The 20847-nt window shown below is 41.4% G+C and overlaps 1 protein-coding gene across 2 annotated transcripts in view; it reads right to left on the bottom strand.

The window, feature by feature from the left end:
- UBE4B (ubiquitination factor E4B) overlaps nucleotides 1–20847 on the bottom strand; it is a 122201-nt gene that overhangs the window by 37375 nt on the left and 63979 nt on the right. Inside the window, exons 7-16 of one of the 2 annotated variants that reach the window (XM_005892711.3) lie at nucleotides 20201–20617; nucleotides 19350–19499; nucleotides 11706–11847; nucleotides 10173–10273; nucleotides 9101–9215; nucleotides 5733–5816; nucleotides 2844–2900; nucleotides 2054–2170; nucleotides 1857–1955; nucleotides 1346–1459 (exon numbers count right to left, since the gene is read on the bottom strand). In XM_005892711.3, the coding sequence (XP_005892773.2) occupies nucleotides 1346–1459; nucleotides 1857–1955; nucleotides 2054–2170; nucleotides 2844–2900; nucleotides 5733–5816; nucleotides 9101–9215; nucleotides 10173–10273; nucleotides 11706–11847; nucleotides 19350–19499; nucleotides 20201–20617 (1396 nt within the window). The remainder of the gene's footprint in view (nucleotides 1–1345; nucleotides 1460–1856; nucleotides 1956–2053; nucleotides 2171–2843; nucleotides 2901–5732; nucleotides 5817–9100; nucleotides 9216–10172; nucleotides 10274–11705; nucleotides 11848–19349; nucleotides 19500–20200; nucleotides 20618–20847) is intronic. The other variant, XM_005892712.2, reaches the window with a different exon arrangement.

Genomic DNA, 20847 nt, shown 5'->3' with positions numbered 1-20847 from the left:
CTCAGCACAACTGCATGTGAAGGGCTGTCTTTCACTGACTCTCCACAACAGCCCTCAGAACTGAGTGATACTATCATTCACATTTTAAAGAGGAAGAAACTAAGGGTCAGAGAATTTACATGATTTACCCAAGATCCTCAAAATCAGCAAAGAGAAACACAATAAGTGTTGTTTCCTTTCTCTTCTTTATTCTTCTCAAAAGTATCAGAACTAGTTTCACCATGACCACTAGACAAACCGCTTCTCGGGCGGACAGTGTTAGTGCAATCCTGCTTCATGAATATAACACTTCTAATAAAGATAGTTAACATCCGTGGAGTGTTCACGATACACTGGGTGCAATTCTAACAGCTTCATATACACTAAGTCTATGAGTCAGTAAATAGGGGCACAGAGGACCACTGTCCCACTGCTGGCCGATGATGGAGCCCCAAGTGGAAATCAAGGTGGTCTAATACCAGGTCCACGCTCATCTCTGTTTTTCCTTCTGAGTAGAAATGTCAGGTTGCTCATGAATAAAACAGCAAGGATGTCCTTTTAACTTCTCCACTTTGGTCTCAGTCACCAGTCCCTCATCAGGAACTGGGTCCTTACCCAGTTCCTGGGACTGGCTCCTGCACCCTGTCCCATGTCAGCCCACCCTCCAGGCAGCAGCCTTGACAGCTTCCTTCCTGGAGGTCCTCCTTGGCACGGCGGCCTGCCCCTCCAGCCCGTGACTCCCCAGCTTCTTTCTTACTCACTATCTTTCAGTCACAAAAGCCTGAAAGTGGTGCTTATTCTAAAGTTGATTCATTCCCACCTTGATGCATCACACAAATCTCGAAAGCTCTTTTCTCAGCCTTGCGGATGGCTGGCTCTTTCTATTTTTAAAACTTAATCTGCATGCAGGATTTTTAAAAAATTAATTTCATATTTTGGCCACTACTTCCAGCTTATGGGCTCTCAGTTCCCCAACCAGGGATAGGGTTTGAACCTGTACCCCCTGTAATGCAAGAATGGAGTCTAACCACTAAGATGTCAGGGAAGAAGTCCTGGATGGCTCTTGCTTCTCAGCCAGGTATTTAATCAAATGTCTCCTCCTTAGACACTCCCATGCCTTCCTTCTGGTGCCCAGAAAGCTACTTTCAAGTCCTCTACCTTCCTTTATTGGCTTCATAGATTCCACGACAGTCTGAAATGATAATATTTACATGTCTATTCATTGACCCTATAGAACATAAGCTCCACGAAGGCAGGAAGCTTGTCTCTCTGTACCTCCATTCCCTACAATGAGGCTGGGTGGGAACTGAATGAGTTAGATGAATGAATTTAACAAATAAATAAAAGCAGTCTTTAGGAATCTTACCTGCATCTGTGCTTTCTTCATATTGGCATTGACGACAGCTGCCATGTAACTAAGAGCGGCCTCACGGGTTTCACCATTTAACAAGATACTATGAAGGATCTTGAAAAGCTCTTGCTGAAATTCATTTTATAAGGAAAGGAAAAAAAATGAAAACTTTGTTTAAAAGACGATTCCTTTCTGACTTCGAGGAAAGCTAAACTCCTTCCCACTTTTCTCCTCGCCCACATCCACTCATTGTAAAGAACTTGACTACAAGAACATAAGGAAAGTCCACATTCTACTGTGTCCAGAAGATCGGCATGAAAGCAGAATGTGGAGTGGAGGAGGGAAGCAGTTGCAGTTTTAATAAAATAGTCTCTGCTATTTCCTTTCCAGTATAGGAACAAATTACCTGAATTACACTGCAATTACCCTCTAACTGTGCTGCTTTTATTTTTTATTTTTTTGTGCTGCTTTTAACTTCCAGAACTGAAACATATTCATCTTTTGGATTCATTTTCTGAACACCTACCCTTCCCAGCTCCAAGTAATGCTGCAGCGACTGGCTCACCACTCGAGTGTTTTCCAGGGTAATGGCGGGCCCTGAGAAATATTTTTCCACCACTTTCGCCTGCAAAGAGAAAGCAGAAATCCAATCCACGTATGATATACATTTGGGAAGGAATCTGAACATAAGAGCAGCAAGGTGCAAAAGGCTGCTGTACTTACATCATCTTCTGCAAAGACGGAGAAGCTGAAGAAAGCCCCCAAGTATGAGAGTCTCTGCAGCTCCCGCCCAGAGCCAGGGCTTAAAGACTTAGGCAACCACAACGGCAAAGAAGCAACCTAGAAGGAAAACAAGAGGCCACGAAATCAGCAAGGGAGGTAAACTAGAGACAAATGGCGTTCCAAGCAGCCAGCCTGTTCAGTGGTTCTTAGCCACTGGCAAAATGGCTGGCATGTGACCTCCGAAAACACAAGGGTCACAGATATGTTAGGATCCCAATCCATTTTTTCTCATTTCAGATGGAGGAAAACCCTCTACATGTTTACAAGACACCATTTCTTTTGTTTGTTTTGACCCCATGGCATGTGGGATCCTAGTTCCCCAACCAGGGGTTGAACCTGTGTCCCTGCATTGACAGGAGGATTCTTAACCACTGGACCCCCAGGGAAGTCCCTACAAGATATCCTTCTCATTTCTGTGTTTCAAGATATACTTTGATATCATTCAAAAGAACCATTGTTCAAAGGACTCAAGGAAATGTTTCTAATAGGATGTGTTATTCTAGCTACACAATACTTACCCCCCTAAAAAATCACAAAAGAAAGTAAATAATGTCAGCCCAGGAAATAATGCATGTGACAACAATGTAACAGTTGAGAGTCACCCACATGGATGACTCATATCCACATCTCACGTCCCTCAAGAGATATTTTTCAGATACCATTACTTAAGGAATCTCTTCTATGCTATGTGTTCACTGAAAATATGCAAGCCCATCGGGGTGGCGCTTACCAAATTGCACACAGGGTGTGTCTTTCCAAACTTGGTTTCACAGAGCTCACCTAAAGCCTAGAGACAAGATCAGAAAAGGTCATTTAAGTGTATTTCATCCTAAACTGACTGCCGTGTGTATCAAGACATAGCTTTAATGCTGCTATAAATATGTATGCATTCCCAACAAAGTACTAATATCTTGGTGCTTTTCTGATGCATAAATACATGCATGTTGTTAAAAAAAAAAAACTTCAGATAAACGAAGTTAAAAAATGAAACTAAAAATCACTCATGAACTTTACCCTCAGAGATAACCTCTATTATTTTGGCTACCAGCTTTCCAGACATATTTTTTAACATATACACATAGAGATAAATGAGTATATTCTTAAATGGTTTATTTAACATCTTTCTATATCAAAAAGATATGTGTCATAAACACTAGATGGCTAGTCCTGCCAGTATTAAACAGGGTTGTAAACAATTAAAATTTAATAAGTTACCGGATCCACAATATAGTTGAACGTATTCTTTGATTTCAAGATCCCTGGTTTTTTGAGAACCTCAGCATTTTCCTTTGGGGACCTGATGATTCTCATGTTAGAGAATCAGGAAAAATAGTTTTTAGGCACATAAAAGCAGCTTACTAAAACCATTTTAACAGTGAATCTTAATTCCCTCTGTGATTTGGACGTTTTTATGAAAGCTGCTAAAACCACCGCTGGAAGCTTCTGAGTCAGTGCATGCAGGCACGGACATATCTCTGAGAGAGAAATGTTCACCTTGCCCAGAGCCAGGTTCCCAACTTCAGCTGCACTGTTAGGATCACCCAGGAAACCTCTGAAAGGCCAATGCCAGCCCATACCCTCACTACACCTCCAAAGAACCAAATCACAATGCTTGAGAGCCAGGTAGAGGTATTTTTAAAAAGATACCCAGGTGATTCCAAGGTACGGCAAAGCTGGGATCCACTGACCTAGAGGATAATGACCACGATTCTTTCTGATTCTCGCTCCAAGGGTCTTCCTCTTCCTGCCTCAGATTACTGCCCTTTCTCTCCTGCTGCACAAGCACCAATAATGGCACAAAATAAAACTATTGTCTGTCATAATGGAGGCTTTTGTCTTTCGACCCAGAAGAACATTTTGTTGATATCTGACACTAAAAGCTCCGCACTGAAACATTAAGCTAATTCAAACCACAACAGATAAGCCAACAATTCCAGGAGGGAACATTTACATAACACAGTGATAATTCATGTGAACTGAAAGACTTCGTCACTGAACTCAAATCATCAGATGATTCTTCCTTTTATGTGCCACAGACAGAACAATGTATGAGGACTCATAGAATTTCGTGGGAACCTGAGTAACATGTGCAGTGGGAAGAACACTGACATAAATTCATTCAAAATTATTTTTCAGACCACGACTTCCTGCCTCACTTTCTATTCACCCAGCGCTGTGTTTAATGTTTAGCCTCTTAGCTCAGGTTTGATTTTCTGAAATAGAGAAATACACTTCTATGTTCACATTGACCTTGGTGTAATATCTGATTGTGTTGCCGTGGTCTTGATTTTTGTAGTAGATAATGAGCACTTTTGAAATGTGGTGCTGGAGAAGACTCTCTTGAGAGTCCCTTGGACTGCAAGATCAAACCAGTCAATCTTAAAGGAAATGAGTCCTGAATATTCATCGGAAAGACTGATGCTGAAGCTGAAACTCCACTACTTTGGCCACCTGATGTGAAGAGCTGAATCACTGGAAAAGACCCCGATGCTGGGAAAGATTGAAGGCAGGAGAAGGGGCCAACAGAGGATAAGATGGTTGGATGGTATCACTGACTCGATGGACATAAGTTTGAGCAAGCTCAGGAAGTTGATGATGGACAGGGAAGCCTGGCGTTCTGCAGTCCACGGGGTCGCAGAGTCGGACACGACTGAGCGACTGAACTGAGCACTGTGTGGAAAGGCGCCTTGTCTCATGGGCTCCTGTGTCCCCTGGCTGGCACCGTGGGGGCCCTCAGGAAGCAACGGATTAATGGCAAGATGAAATCAAGTCAGTAGAATGAGTAAAAGAACAGAAGCAGCAAAACACATTAATTTAAACAAGGCCTTAATTTATACAAGGTTGTATTTATTCCCAGAGTTAACTGATTTCATGTTTTGATATTTTTCCTTCATACTTTCAGAATGAAAATTATTCAGTAAGGCTTCAAAGTACTTTTCTCACAAAATTTTAAAGAAGTGAATTCAGAGAAGAAAAGAGCCTCTTATTTTCTTTCTGGTGGTAATGTTTTCATGACAGTGGAGACCCTTGGTTAGAATCCAGCCGCAAGTTCTGTCCACAATTTACGCTTGCTCTAAGTGTCTGCAGGAGCTGAGAAGATCTGGGTTTTTCAAGTAAAGTCTGAAAGGAAGTGCACAGCCTCAGAAAATAGGGAAGATGAACAAGAGAAATCACTCAGTGATTTTCTGTACATAAATATAAAATTGTATTTCTTTTCTTAGTTTAACTCTTTTCAGTTGCATTTGTCTTAGTTCCTTTCTTTGGTCCTAATTAGCAAAATTTCATCCCAAATACATTATGCTCATTGCTAGGACAATCAGAAGGGTATCACCAATGATTACTGTCTTCGTAAGCTACAGAGTAAGGTGAAGTACATTCAAATGCCTGTATCACTGACTCCTGTCTAGGACTCCGATGGTCCAATAGGTACCATGCTGCTAACTGTCTTTACAGATGCATCTCATTGCCCAGCAAACACTATGCATGGCCAATACAATGCTTTCACATTTTACATTTGAAAACAAGGTTGATTGTGGACCTGGAAGAGAAGTGTACATTAAAATCATTTGGAAGAAAAACATCAACTGAATGGGTTACAAGAAAAAGAACAAAGTTTTACCATGAGGGGGTATTTAAAGTAGTCACTATCGAGGGAGCACTCTTTGGCAGCAAGAGCCAGGCCTTGTAAAATGGGGATAAAGATCTACAAGACAAAAAGAAAAAAAAAAAAATTATAAATATAAGTTTAAGAAAATGCATGTCAAATAAAGTACCAAATCTGCAAGTCCAGGCATTTGCACAGCTTCCCCAAAGAAAGGCTGTTTTGCATAGAAAGGAGCCTAGAATCTAGCCACAGGGTGGTGTTTTGTCTTTTTGCAAGCCTGAGCTTAAAGTAATACAGCTGAATCCTCCAGAAGAAACAGGTTTTGGTGAACCCTAAACCTCTGACAAGACTCCCCACGATTTAATAGAAACTCACAAATTTGGAGTTTGCTGTAGGACTCTGCAGGGCTCCTTGCTCCAATCAACTAAACGCTGCACATCTCAGCAACGCATATGTTTCCAATTACCAAGCATCTACAGCCTATAAAGAAACTGGACTCAATGTTCCAGCATTTTCTCAACTCTGTCAACATTTTAAGAATTTTTTTGTTGCTATCCCCATATCTACATTTAATTCTTTCCACCTTTCCTTGTTTATTATGAAAAGAACAAGAAAAACAGACCAACAATGGCTATTATCTCAACTTTAATTATGTAGAATAAAAACATGGTTGGTAAATGTTGAAATTAAAAAAGAAAACTGTATTAGAATGCCTTAATTCCATAAAAGGTGTAACTGATACAGTAACCTGATGTCGGAATGTAAGGGCACTGAAATCTGAATGTTTAAGTTCATCATTAATACGAGGGCACAGGGACACCCTGCAGAATCTGCTCAGCACGGCCCGTCTTTAAATTTCATAGTACACTCACTGAGCAGCACATGCAGGGAGCTGATCTGGATTCACAATAACATTAAGCTGAAAATGTTGTAAACAACAGCTGACAGTCTGAATATCAAGGAACCAAAAAAGTGAGTGTTCTAAAAAGCAACCAGAAAAACTTGAAAAATGCTCTTTCCTACCAATTTCATTCCGTTGTCTGGAGCACCTGTGTCATTTAAGAAGCACAGTATTAAAAAAGGTGCCCTGTGTTCCAAAGTGTCTTGAGATAGCAACACATCTCTTGGAGATCGACACTCTAGTTCTTGCAACTCAAACAATCAGGGTAGAAGCAATGTGCTTTCCTAAGTGAGCTAAAAATGGACACGTAATGCTGAGGTGGAGGGGTGGGAAATACCAAAGAAATAAAGGAAAAAACCAAACAATAGTTCTCGAATCACCAAAAATAAATTTCACTATCGATCATCTAGAAAAAAATCTCTTTTTTTCCCCAGGAATGCTATTAAGTAAAACTTGGGCTCAATTTACAACTACCAGATAAAATATTACTAAACATAATATTTTTTCAAATATCAAACAGAATGTCTGTGTGACTTAACTATTTTAAGTAATTCTATTTTCAAATAAATACCTCCCAGCACTGATAAAAAATGCTCCAAGTGTTCATCACCAATTCTAAATTCTAGCTACTGTTTATTTATGTTTATCTGTGAACATCTCAAACATTAAAGGCAGAATGAAATTTCAATCCAAAGATTTAATAACTCAGATCTACCACAATCTCAAGACAAAAAGGTAAAATGCTGTTTTTCAGGTCAGCAACTCCACTGGAGTCATCCTGGAGGAAAAACAAATGGTGACAGAGAAGACAAGCCAAGAGATCAGAATTCTGTGGTTAAAAATAAACAGGTGTGCGGTGACTGCATAACACTGAGAAGGTACTAAATGCCACGGAATGGGGCACTTTAATGGCTGACTTTATATTATGTGAATTTCACCTCAACTAAAAAAAAAGAGGTCATTTCATAGCTTCTATGTAAGTTTCTTTATGAATAAAATAGCATAAGGTACCTCTTTTAGTTGATCCCTGGGCTACCAGTTAAAGCTACTCTGGATTCTTCAAATGATGTCTTTTCAAGTAAAAGTATTCTAATTTATGCATATTACACATAAAGCATAATGCAGCACTTAAACGTTCCAATACAGCTATGTATTTTCATCAAGAGTTCTCTTAACTTTCTAGAGGAGGAAATCTCATTATAATGCCTGAAATATTCCTATAAGTCAGTAAGACCATCATCTAAGATGTTGTTGTTCAGTCACTAAGTTGCATATGCAGGTGATAAATTCCAAATACGGAGCATGCAACACCGACTAGGAATTTCACTGCTGGATTCTTCTTTTACTAGTATTTTGAAAACAAACTTCCTTAGAATTCAAAGGCTTTAAGATGAATAGTTACAAATAATATTAGGTATAAAAAAAGGCAAAAAAGAATCATATCGTTTATAGCTATTGTCTCTCTTATTCCTTCTAGAAGCAAAAAAAAAAATCACCAAACAGTAAACTGTAAGAAAGTCATAAACACCCTTTCATCAAGGGAAACAGCTCTGTGCAAGTTGCTATGGCAAAGTGCTTACTTTACAACACAGGCCACAGGCCCGTAATCAACATTCATGCCAAAGTTGCACCTTGGAAAAAACCTTTGAGACTAAGTTTACTGAAGTGAAGTGAAGTGAAAGTCGCTCAGTCATGTCCGACTCTTTGCGACCCCATGGAGTCCATGGAATTCTCCAGGCCAGAATACTGGAGTGGGTGAGCTGCTCCCTTCTCCAAGGGATAGTCCCAATCCAGGTCTCACGCATTACAGGAGGATTCTTTACCAGCTAAGCCACCAGGGAAAAAACCTTTGAGACTAAGTTTATTAGCTATTATTATTATTATTATTAAAGCTTTATTATTAAATATTGCATATCTTCATTTCCACTTGACTTTACACAGTGGGATACCAAAAAAACGTATGGATACTTAATGAATGAAGTAATCCGTAAGATCTGAGATATCATTCCCAGTCCAATAACAATAAGACATTCTATGTGACATGTGGATGGCCGCTGAGCTAATCAGCTAAATCAGCTAGGCCTCTGATTTATTTAATATTAATCTTTTTTGTAAATTCAGAGAATTAATTTTTAACACTACTTCAGCACATCATGTCTTATACTATCTCTTGGTAGTGTTTTAAAAGCTTGAAATCAGAGATAGGACCTTATATTTCTTCTAGTCTCCTAAAGCACTTAGCACAGACTGTGTTTAAAATATCTTGATGCTTGACTGATGAGTTGAAATGGACACATGATTTGGACAATGCAGCTGTCAATCTGATCTCAAGGCAGGAACCGCGGGAGCACTTTCTGAGCAAATAACGTGTATATGTTCAAATTCTGGAACCCAAAATTTCAATATACGGTGTCTCTAGAAATCTACCTTGGCAGAAAAGCTTCTAAGCCAAATGTTTCAATAGTGAATACACAAAACCTACCTGCTTGAACACTTCTTCATCCTGGTGAGTAGTTCTCACCAGCTCCTGGATGAAGCCATATGGGAGGTTCCTACACAACATGTACGGCACGAGGAAGGACGGCTGCTGCAGGGACCTGCGGATCCAGAAGGTCAAGGGCTCTGATGAATCAACTCATCACCCAGTAACTACAGGACACACAAAATGCCATGCGGCTGACAATCACAGGTCAAGCTTCAGATCTCCCAAACAGGCCACACAATAGTCAATAGCTGAGGCAAAAGATCACCCTTCTTACTGTTAAAACAATAACGTTGTGGACTCTTCAGTGAGAAGTTATAGAAAGTTTCAAAGAATGCATCTTTTTCTCCAAACATCCCTTTAAGAATAAAGCACTAGAAAAACCAAAGTACTGTATGTCTCTTTTATTTATTTATGCTTCATCCAATTGGGGGGGGGCGGGGAAGATTAGCAGTAGCTGAAGACTTTCTTAAGCTCTTATTAACTCTAACCATGGAGATAGTGTTTTTAGTACATGTGTATCTTTTTTCCTTTTTTCTGACACATTTCAAAAATGGTTATGATACAGAAAATAATACAAGGTGATCCAGAATGAATAAATACTGCAACTTTGCCAATTTTCCTTCAGATATTTTTCATAAGAGAAATGAAATACAGAAATACTCTTTTATTAAACTTGAAACTTTATGGGATCCTCCAAACAAAAATTAATAATGTAGGACATTGTGGGTGATCCCTATATTACCTATTCCACCACCATTCTTTATTGCTGGATAACAGAAATTGATTGTATGACACATGGAAAGTGAGGCTCTGTACTTTTTTTCCAAGCATCTGTACTGCTTTCAAGCAGCTGCTTTTAAACTAAGTGAGTTCTCAATAAAGCACACGAAATGTTTTATTTTCATAGTATCTTAGAGAAATAAAGGGACCTCAGAGACCATCTCGTCAACCGCTCATTTCCCAGATGAGGAAGTGAGCTAGGCAATGTGGTGCACCATGGCTGGACAGCCTGGGTCCACAGGAGAGGCCCTCTCCCTGCAAACAGCAAGCACGCACTGGTTGCTCATACCTTGGCTGTGTGAGGGACCCCTGGAGTACTAATGCAGTGTGGGATATGCACTGTGAGCGGATGTTGCTCAGAAGTTGGCTGACTGCTGGCTGGCTGCACATCTGCAAAGACAGGTCGGGGTGAGGACTACAAAGACAAACAAAATAATCCCACGCAGTTGAGAACTGACAAGAGAGTCAGAAGAGATGGACGTGCAGGAAAAGGCATCTTCTTCTCTTCCTTTATTGATGATGAACAAACTAGATTAACTGCATCATTCAAGCATACTGCCTCTGCTAAAACCTACAGTTAGAGAAGAAGCAGAGGCTTGAGGTGACCATGCAGGGATTACAAAAACTAACCCACTCTCTTTGCTTTTGCTAAGGTTAAGTGCAAAAAACTGCAAGAGGCCCTTCACAAATATGAACTAACATGTAGAGAACTGGATTAATTTCTAATGGAAAACCAGAACTAGAAATGAATGAGGAAGGAGGGGAGATAAACTGGGAGACTGGGATTGACATATACACACCATACGTAAAATAGATAGTAGTAAGGACCTACTGTATAGCACAGGGAACTCTACATAATACTCTGTAATGACTTACATGGGAAAAGAATCAAAAAAGAGTGGATATACGTGTATGTATAACTGGTTCACTTTGCTGTACACCTGAAACTAACACAACATTGTAAATCAACTATGAAAGTGAAAGTGTTAGGTGCTCAGTCGTATCCAACTCTGTGACTCCATGGACTATAGCCCACCAGGCTCCTCTGTCCATAGGGATTCTCCAGGCAAGAATACTGGAGTGGGTTGCCATGCCCTCCTCTAGGGGATCCTCCCCACCCAGGGCTTGAACCTGGGTCTCCAGGATTATAGACAGAATCTTTACTGTCTGAGCCGCTATATGTCACTGAAAATTTAAAGAAAAAAAAGAATGAAAATGAAACAGGATTGAAATGAGATATTCATTCAGAATGAAACAGTAGAAAAAGTGTAGCTTTCTGAGTTTAAACCAGCTTCTCAATTTATGTGACTCTGGACAATTAAAGGTATCCCCCTCTTTTTCAAAGTTCACTTTATGCTGCTTCACTTCTGGGAAGACCAACAGTAGTTATGTATTAGATCCCTCTGAAGTGCAATGAAAAAAAAATAATACTTATATTACACCAGCCTAATGAACAACTGTGAAAACCTAAGTCCATGGAGACCTAGCAAAGTGTGTGATGGTTGACAGGAACTCTATAAATGTTTTATTATGATTACAACAGACTATGAGAAGTTATCATAGTGTTAAGTCATTGGTGATAGTAGCATTTGGCCCTGTCACGTTTTCCCTCCACTAGGACATGAGCTCCAGAAGCGCTGGGATCTTCATCTGTTTGGTTCATTAATCCAGCCCGGCTTCTACTGTAGTGCCCGACCTATGAGATGCTCAGTAAGCACTGTACTGATTGAATAAGTGAATCTAATTAGGGGCTTAGAAAACAATTATTTATCCAATATATACCCAGCTTTTGTGGGTTTTAAGTGAATCTATTTCATATTACCTTTGGTGCTTTTTTTTCCTCTATTCCAACTCGGTCAAAACACTCGATGAGGTAGTTCAGCATGTCTGTCTCCTTGCACGTTTCAATGGTGAAATGGTCGCTGTAGGAATCCCAAGTACTTGCCCCACCAGAGGCTCCCAGACTTTGGAGAAAAGAAAAGGGATGGTTTTGATCTGCTCTCAGTAAACCACATGACAGAGCTCGCAATGCTGTAGCAGAAAGCTTGTTAGGGTCCCCGCACCCAGGACAAAGCACAGACCCCATGCGGCTGCACCTGGAGCTGACTGCTGGCTTCAGCTGCTCCAAGTCCAACAACAGAGATTTTTAGGAAACATTTTATTGACGTAAGAAGAAAGTCTGTCCAGAAATCCAGCATCTCATCTTCTCAGGAACAGCACCTTACAAAACCAGGAGGACTAAGAACTGGTACTAAGCACCAGGAATGTGAAGGGATACCACACATATGTAAATCCAACTGGCCAACTGTGCTCGGGCTGACTTGCAGGTTAAAGCCAGCCTGTGCTGTTAGGCAAGCAAAGTCTTTAGGAGTGAAGTTACAAGGGACTGACAAAACACCCCTCCCTCCTTCCTAATGTCTAGCATACATCTCAAAGCCTTAAAGCAGCATTTGGCAGCAGGACCAGAACTTAGGAAAACTGTCCAGTTAGAAGGAGACGTGAAAATATTTGTTATCAATACAAATTTTCCAAAACGTTTAGTGAAAGGGACAAAGTAGTATTAGTCAAAACAAAACAAAATCCTTGTGCTAGGAGTATCCAAACTTGCATTCTATCCCCAGCTCTATTGCGTACTTGTTACCTGAACCCAGAACTTCCATCTCACCTGCACTGAGGTTAAGTGAAATCATGTGGAGGTGCTCTGTCAAATACAGACAGGATACAATGGGAGGGGCCTGTTTCTATTAAAACTATTCTCTGAGACCACTATCATGAGGGTTGCTGCTGCTGCTGCTGCTGCTGCTGCTACTAAGTCGCTTCAGTCGTGTCCGACTCTGTGCGAGCCCACAGACGGCAGCCCATCAGGCTCCCCCATCCCTGGGATTCTCCAGGCAAGAACACTGGAGTGGGTTGCCATTTCCTTCTCCAATGCATGAAAGTGAAAAGTGAAAGTGAAGTTGCTCAGTCGTGTCCGACTCCTAGTGACCCCATGGACTGCAGCCTACCAGGCTCTTCTGTCCTTGGGATTTTCCAGGCAAGAGTACGCAGTGGGCTGCCATTGCCTTCTCAGTATCATGAGGGTTAGGTGTTAGGAAATCAAAGTTTAGATCGATTATCAGTAGGTCAAATACCAAATGTGATGTTCAACTCACAAATTTGATAGACATAAAAGACACAAAAAGATTAACCATGGCATAAGAAGAGGCCAGAAATTTTGAAATGAAGAGTAATGAAAAGATATAAATTTAACAACAGCAACAACAAAAAATTACATGTGAAACATGATAAAGAATCTTTGGAATGGTATTGGAATATTTCATTAAAAAAAGATGAAAATAGGTGGTCCAGTGTTAAAGAATTCTCCTGCCAATTCAGGGGACATTGGTTCAATCTCTAGTCCAGGAAGATTCCACACGCCAAGGGGCAACTTGAGCTATGCGCCACAAGTACTGAAGCCCACACACTCTAGAGCCCATGCTTGGTAACAAGAGAAGCCAGTGCAATGAGAAGGCCAGAGCACCCCAACAAAGGGTAGCCCCCGCTCACCACAACTAGAGAAAGCTCAACCATAGCAATGAAGACCGGGCACAGCCAAAAATTCAATAACTAAGTAATTAAAAAGATGAAAACAATGCCAAGGCTTTAAATCCAAGGCTCTCAGGCCAGAGACTTGTAAATCTTCAACTTACTTCCTACACAAGTCTAACAGAGGGACGGGAGGACACGAGGTTGAGAAGCAGCCAGTACCCTCCTGACTGGGCAGATAAGGGACCCACCCTTAAAGTGCTACACCAGAGACAAAGATGGGCAGTCCAGGGTGGGAAACATCAAAAAAAAACCCAAAACAATTAATTCTTGTGCTTTCACATCAGTTAGAGATACACTTGATGAATTACTATAAGATTTGGCATCTGTTCATTGGCCAGACAACAGAAAGATGAGGACAGTAATAAAGCAAAGCAAAAAAAAAAAAAAAAAAACCTCTAACAAAACAGAAAAACCCACCCATAAATACAAGAAGTATGGTGAAACTGCAAAAGGAGAAAGGGGGGAAAAATACTTGGTCTTTCCTGCAGCCATCTCGCTCTCAAGCTACCTGCCATCCTTCCCTCTTCCATCTGAGGTTCGTGACTCTATTCCCTGCACTTTTCAAAGATGAAATTTGCTGATACAAGTTTCTACATACAGTTTGCCATATACAATTAAGGTTCATCTTCCTTTGAGAAGCGCTCACAGAAGCAATGAAAATAGACCTTCCTCATGTTGAAAATGAAATATTTAAATATTTCCCTGATAATAAGCTCCATCTTTCTCACATGTTTACATTTCTGAAATGGAAAGCATCTTATATTTGATGTCAACAGGTCCTTGCCGTTTGCAACAAGCCAGTCTAATGCAGTGCCCTTGATCAACAGTGGGAGTCAGCATGCATTGATGGTGGCTGCTGACGGAAACTGGGCTCCATTCTTAGCCAACACACTCCCTTTCATTTTAACTTAGACTTGAACACCTCAAAGTCAACCAAAATGCCTTTGCAAACATTTTGCAAAGACATGAAAAGACATGACGATGTGTGCAGAGGACTGCCAGCCAAGACAAAGAAAGACATTCAGAACGTATCAGAGAATTTTCAAAGCTGAAAGAGGTTGATGTATTTTGTGATCATCTGTCAGGCACCAAATAACACTTCCAGGGGACTTTCAAGAGAAGAGAAAGAAAGAAATGAAACAAGGGTTTAATCAAATAGTAAACACAGAGTAAAACCCAGTATTCGTCAATGTTTCCAAACTATGAGATCAGTCTTAGGATGTTGAAGTAGATCATGAGCAAGGTGGTCGGTCAGTCTCACCAGTGCTGGGCATGACTGCCAGTGGTCAAAACTGGTTTACAGGGGTCTCTAGATTTGAATTCAGAGAACTGAACTCAGGTTCTAAATGTGATCCTGAAGGAAAAAGGTGTGTACAGTTTAAACACATTAAATTTATGCTATCAATAGACATTTTTAAAAAATGTTTTAACCCAGAGGGATGGTATGGGGAGGGAGGAGGGAGGAGGGTTCAGGATGGGGAACACATGTATACCTGTGGCGGATTCATTTTGATATTTGGCAAAACTAATACAATTTTGTAAAGTTTAAAAATAAAATAAAATTAAAAAAAACAGTTATTTCATTTTTTCTCTAAAAATGTTGCTACAAAATTCATGATGCCTTTACAACTATGACATGTGGAATATGACACTGGAAATCTGTCATGTTTAAGTTCTAAGAGTATCTAGAAAATTATACCTCCTTCTGGGAGAATACAGGAACCATTTTCTGATAACTACATCAACAATCCAACTGAATAATTACTTCACATGATGTAAATACAGTGGAATCCTTCTGAAAACACAAGGAAAATATATCTGGAGATTTATATATGCATGAGATCTGTGCAAACTGAATCTCATTTTAAATGTACCAAAAAACCTAGTTTCCTAAAAGGATTCTGTGGCAGTTCCTTTCCTTCTGCGATGGGAATAATCACTCCCTATTTTCTTTTTTAGACGCAGACTTTGGAATGGCATATTTTCTCAATGCAAGGAAAGGGAGCGCTGGGCAGGGATAAGCAATGTAAATCCCCTGAACAAATGTCTGCATTGTTGAAGGTCGTGGGGGCAGCACCTTGATGAAACAGATCAAGACCTTGTTCATGTGGCAACTACATCCTCTATAATGTAGACATTTGTTTAAAAAGTCTTTACTGAGTTTGTTACAACACTGCTTCTGTTTTATGTTTTGGTTTTTTGGTCCCAAGGCATGTGGCATCTTAGCTCCCTGACCAGAGATCAAACTTATACCCCTGCATTGTAAGGCCAAGACTGGACTGCCAGGGAAGTCCCCTGAGGGGAGACAGTTTTTAAAATAATAATATAGAAGTGCTATGAAGAAATGAGTATAGATATCAGAGAGAGGCAGGAAGAGTGTGTGTGTGTGTCTGTACACACAGGAGATGTGTGTGTGTGTGTGTATACACAAGAGATGTAGGGTCTTAGGCTTTAGGTCTAACCCTGTGGGAGAAGGGAAATCACTGGAGGCTGGAGGGCAGACGTGTGGAAAGATTCTGACTTATGACCAGTAGAAATAAGAGGAGAAATATCAATATTTTTCACTGTTTGGTAGTTTGTGCTTAGTCACTCAGTTGTGTCCATTTGCTAGTTTACTCTTTTTCTATTCACACAGGCTCATGATGTTCAAGATCTAATCTCCTTCACTGAAATATCTAAGCAATGAAAAAAGAATCCCAATAAACAAAAGAAAAATGTCTTTCTAGTCATCAACTTCCTAGGAAACAATAAGAAAACGTTTCCTCAGAATAATTACTTTATCTTCTTTTTTCCTCTGTTATCTTTATTACAAGACAACTCTCATTTCACTTATTCTCATTCCTTCAAGAAGTAGCTCCTTATAACTCATATAGCTTTTTTCAGAGTACTATGAAACATTCCAGAAGGAATGTTGTTTTTCTTTTATTAATCCTTATCATCACCACTATAAATAATTAATACAGGGCTGTATTTCCCAACTACCTCTCAAAAGATATACAAGCCCTTGACCCCACTGGGCCAGCAGAAGGAGAGACCAATACAATCCCTGTTGACAGCTGCTTCTACAGCACTGACCCTACTGGGTGAGAAGAAGGTGTTAAAATTGCTTACTTCCTAGTAAATAAAATTCTGAGAAGATCAATTAGACAGGGGGAAAGAAAAAGCTCTTTGCTGATCACCCAAATTATTAAGAATTTTTTTGCTACTTTTCGGTTCTGACCCTACGTGCATCCTCACGTTCTTCTCTGTTTGTTTCATGTGTTAAGTATGATTACGCCCTGTCCTTTTACATCCTTTTTGAGGTCTATTCAGAATTTATAATTTCTAAAACCTGGACAGATGAGATTTCATTTTAACAGCCAGCAAAGTACCTGCCAACCAACTGGAGTGAAATTTTGTAATTAAGAAGGAAAATGTTGGCACTTTCTTGCCAAGGAAAAGAATACATGTATAAACTCTGGGCAGTGAAATAACTGCTAAGAAATGAGAATAATCCAAGTCCTACTGGGCAAACACGGAGAAGTCAGAGGCAACTTGGTATGCTGGGTGGCATGTGAGATCTGGACTCCAGCTCTGCCTTCTTCTAGTTATAAGACTAACCTCATTGAAGGTTATTGCTGAAGCTGAAGCTCCAATACTTTGGCCATCTGATGTGAAGAGCTGACTCACTGGAAAAGATCCTAACGCTGGGAAAGACTGATGGTAGTAGGAGAAGGGAGTGACAGAGGATGAGATGGTTGGATGGCATCACTGACTCAATGGACATGAGTTTGAGCAAGCTCTGGGAGATGGTAAAGAACAGGGAGGCCTGGCGTGCTGCACTCCATGGGGTCACAAAGAGTCGGGCATGACTGAGCGACTGAACAACAACCTTCCTGAACCTGCCCACATTTCCTTGCAGTAACTAGAGGCCCTGCTGTGAGGATAAGAGGAATAACATATGCACACGGCTGACAGAGCACCTGGGACGTGATGCTCAACAACTATTCGCAGCTATGAGTACATAATCAGTAAGTAAGTTTTGTTTCTCCTTGTAGGTGTCAAATCTAGATCTGAGACAAGGCTGGATGTTAGAAGTCTAGAGAGGAATTAGATAAAGCACCATGTAATCTGATATCTTTGTTAGAGAAAGCTGGAATTAAATAAGCAAGGGAGAGACAGTATTTCCCCCACAGATAACTTACAGTAAAACAGAAAACAAAGCACTTTTACCATGTATAGGAATTGACTCCTAACAAGGATGGCTGCTGCACTAGTATGATCATGGGAGAAGATGTCTGTGCACGCATGCTCAGTCGTGTCTGACTCTGCAGCCCCATGGACTGTAACCCACCAGGCTCCTCTGTCCATGGGATTTCCCAGGCAAGAATACTGGAGTGGGCTGCCATCTCCTCCTTCAGGGATCTCCCTGACCCAAGTATCGAATCCAAGGCTCCTGCAACTCTTGCACTGCAGGTGGATTTTTTACTGTTGAGTCATCTACATGAAAAAGACACTTCTACCTTTGGGAAATTTACTTCAGAGATAGTGATACAACATTCGACCTAATACAAATATTAACCTTCCTGAATCAATATTCAACCCTGTGCCAATATCCCTCTCTCTCTTTATAGACTTCTCTAATGATTCTCCTGAACACTGTCGAGTTGAATATAGTGTACCGCACCCCTACCACCATCTCTATTTATAGCCTGGAGTTATTTCTGAATACTGCTGGGCACAAATACCAACTCAGTCCAGAGGAAACTTCAATTTAAGAGCAAAATTGTAAGACGATGAGTCAGAGGCTTAGCGAGAAGGTGCTATTATATTTTTTTGCTCAAAGTCACCTAGAAGGTCCAAGCCATCTTTTTCACTCTGTTTTCAGGGGTGAAACTTCAGCAATATTGTGAGCTCTGTTTTAGCCTCTGCAGCCATTCCTCAGGCTAGGCTGTCTAAACAAACAGGGTCTGGCTTCACTGGGATCAGGGAAGCGAAGTGACTGATTAGCAAAATTTAAGATTAGCAGTGAAGAGTGCTTCCCTGGTGGTTCAATGGTAAAGAATTCGCCTGCCAATGCAGGTGACATGGGTTCAATCCCTGGTCCAGGAAGAGCCCACATGCTGAACAGCAACTAAGCCCCTGTGCAACCGCTATTAAGCCTGTGCTCTAGAGCCTGGAAGCTGCAACTACTGAAGCCCTCTCGCCCTAGAGCCCGTGCTCCGCAATAAGAGAAGCCACCACAGTGAGAAGCCTGAGCATCGCAACTAGAGAGCAGCCCCTATTTGCTGCCAACTACTGAAAAGCTGATCTGAAGCAAACAAAGACCCAGCACAGCCAAAAAATAAAGATTAGAAGTCAAAGCAGAATCACAGTTATAAAAGAGAGAATATGACCCCATGTGCTCTTCAACAGGCGGCCTGGAGTGAGCTGAGAGGGACATATACACACATACACAAGTCCCAGCCCCTGTGCCATTCCTAAAAAGCAGCAATCCATGCAACTGTACAGAAGAAAACACGCCTCCCAGAGTACATGTTGCGTACATCTGGTAGCCCGCAAGAACACTCTCCTAATAAAATAAATGAAGGGTCTTCTTTTAGATCTTAGGGCAGGTGAACTTGATGTCTACTCTGTTGTTCATGTTCTTGACAAATGATTATACGTTAAGTTGTTCTCCAAGCTTGCCAGGCAACAACTATGAAAATGTGCCACCTGACCCTCATGAGAAGGTCCTAATGCTTGAGTACATGTGGAGTTTCTCACATCTGGACTCACCAGGGCACCTCTTTTGACTCTACCCTGTATGGATTCAGAGCACGCCTCTAATTAGGACTTACAAACGTTAGTTCCTAAGCACCTAGGCACATGCAGAGGTAAGACTCCACTCCTCTGATACCTGGACCCAAACTGGACACAAGAAAACTCATCACCACCACCACCACCTTCATCATCACCATCATCACCATCATCATCATCTTCTTCATCTTCGTCACTACTGTCCCCAGAAAGTGCGAGGAAGAGGAAGGAGAAAGGACTGTCGTACATACTACCGTAACAAAAGCAAAAAAAGTCATCAGGGAACAAAGGAAAATGAGGAGGAGGAAAGCTTTTACAACCGCTGGCTTTTTAATTAAATCGTAGGCTACAAGTTTTGTCTACTGATATGCAGAAAAATAATTCACCTAAGTAAAAGGCCAGGCAACACTTGACGGGAAGGAGGGCAGTGAATTAATGGAGTTTGGGTACTGCTTCTTTTTAAGGGGCTGAGAAGAAAGTGTCAAGGCATGACTACTGGCCAGAGGTAAGGTATCTGCTCACTCGACCGCTTGGTCTGGCTGTATCTCAACTATGATCGATAACAGTACACAAAGTGGGAAAGTGGTTCTGTGAGCCCCAGCTCTCAAACATCAGCTGCCACAGTCTCCGAAATTCATCTGTTAGGATGAATGATATGTGCCCTTGATTTTGAAAACTGAGTGACTTCTTATTTTTCAGGAGGAAAAGTGGAGGCGAAGAAAGGGCCTCATAATTGAGCAACCCATACTTTCTGATGCGACAGAACCCTGGCAGAGCAGGGACTCGGGGCACAAGCCTACCCAACTAATTAGACACATGGGTTAACAGCCCCAAACAGAGAAACACAGGTAACTGAGGTCAGCATCACATGACAGTTCTTCCAAACTGTGTTAACCTCCTTTCCCTGCACTGCAAACACGCACCCGCCTCTCCTACTGCGTAAATAAATACCTAGGAGAGTTCCTTAGGGAGGAGGGCCGTCTGCTGGGGGCACTCCCACCGGGGGAGGCGGAGAGTAAAGGTGGTCCTGTGCCAGGGGGTCTCTGTCGGGAGGAGCTGGTGGGCACGGCTTGAGGGCTACTGGCCGGGGCGGACAGGCCTGGGGAGCTAGACAGGATGGAGGTGCCCGAGGATCGCGAGGCAGGAGCAGATGTAGACCCCGAGGGGTGGGTGACAGTGTAGGGCCGGTACCGCGGAGACGAGGGCTGGCTTCCCGCAGGCGTCCCCGCAGGGCCAGGCGGACAGAGGGAAGAAGCGGGAGGCACAGCCGCCTGGCTGGCTGCCCGGGAGGGGGAGGCCAGAGGCGGACTCATCATTGGCACAGAGCTCCAGACACTGGTATTGGGAGCTGGGCTAGTCTCATAGAGGCTAAATGATTTGAGAAAGGGAGGAAAGAAGAGAAATTGAAGAAACGCTTGAGATAAATAACTAAAATGGAAAATAACATGTTTTTAAAGAACTGTATAATTACAACCTCATATCTCTAAGCATTCCAGTATACAGATCTTTTAGAGACTCATCGAAATAACTGTAATCTAACTGCCATGCTGATTTAGAAGCCAGACTTACAATACGAGAAAGCTTTCTTTCCAAAGAAC

Source organism: Bos mutus, chromosome 16 (genome assembly GCF_027580195.1).
Source record: "Bos mutus isolate GX-2022 chromosome 16, NWIPB_WYAK_1.1, whole genome shotgun sequence".
NCBI classification, from domain to species: Eukaryota; Metazoa; Chordata; class Mammalia; order Artiodactyla; family Bovidae; genus Bos; species Bos mutus.
The sequence above is the reverse complement of the archived record's forward strand: the minus strand, read 5'-3'. Positions and strand labels throughout refer to the sequence as shown.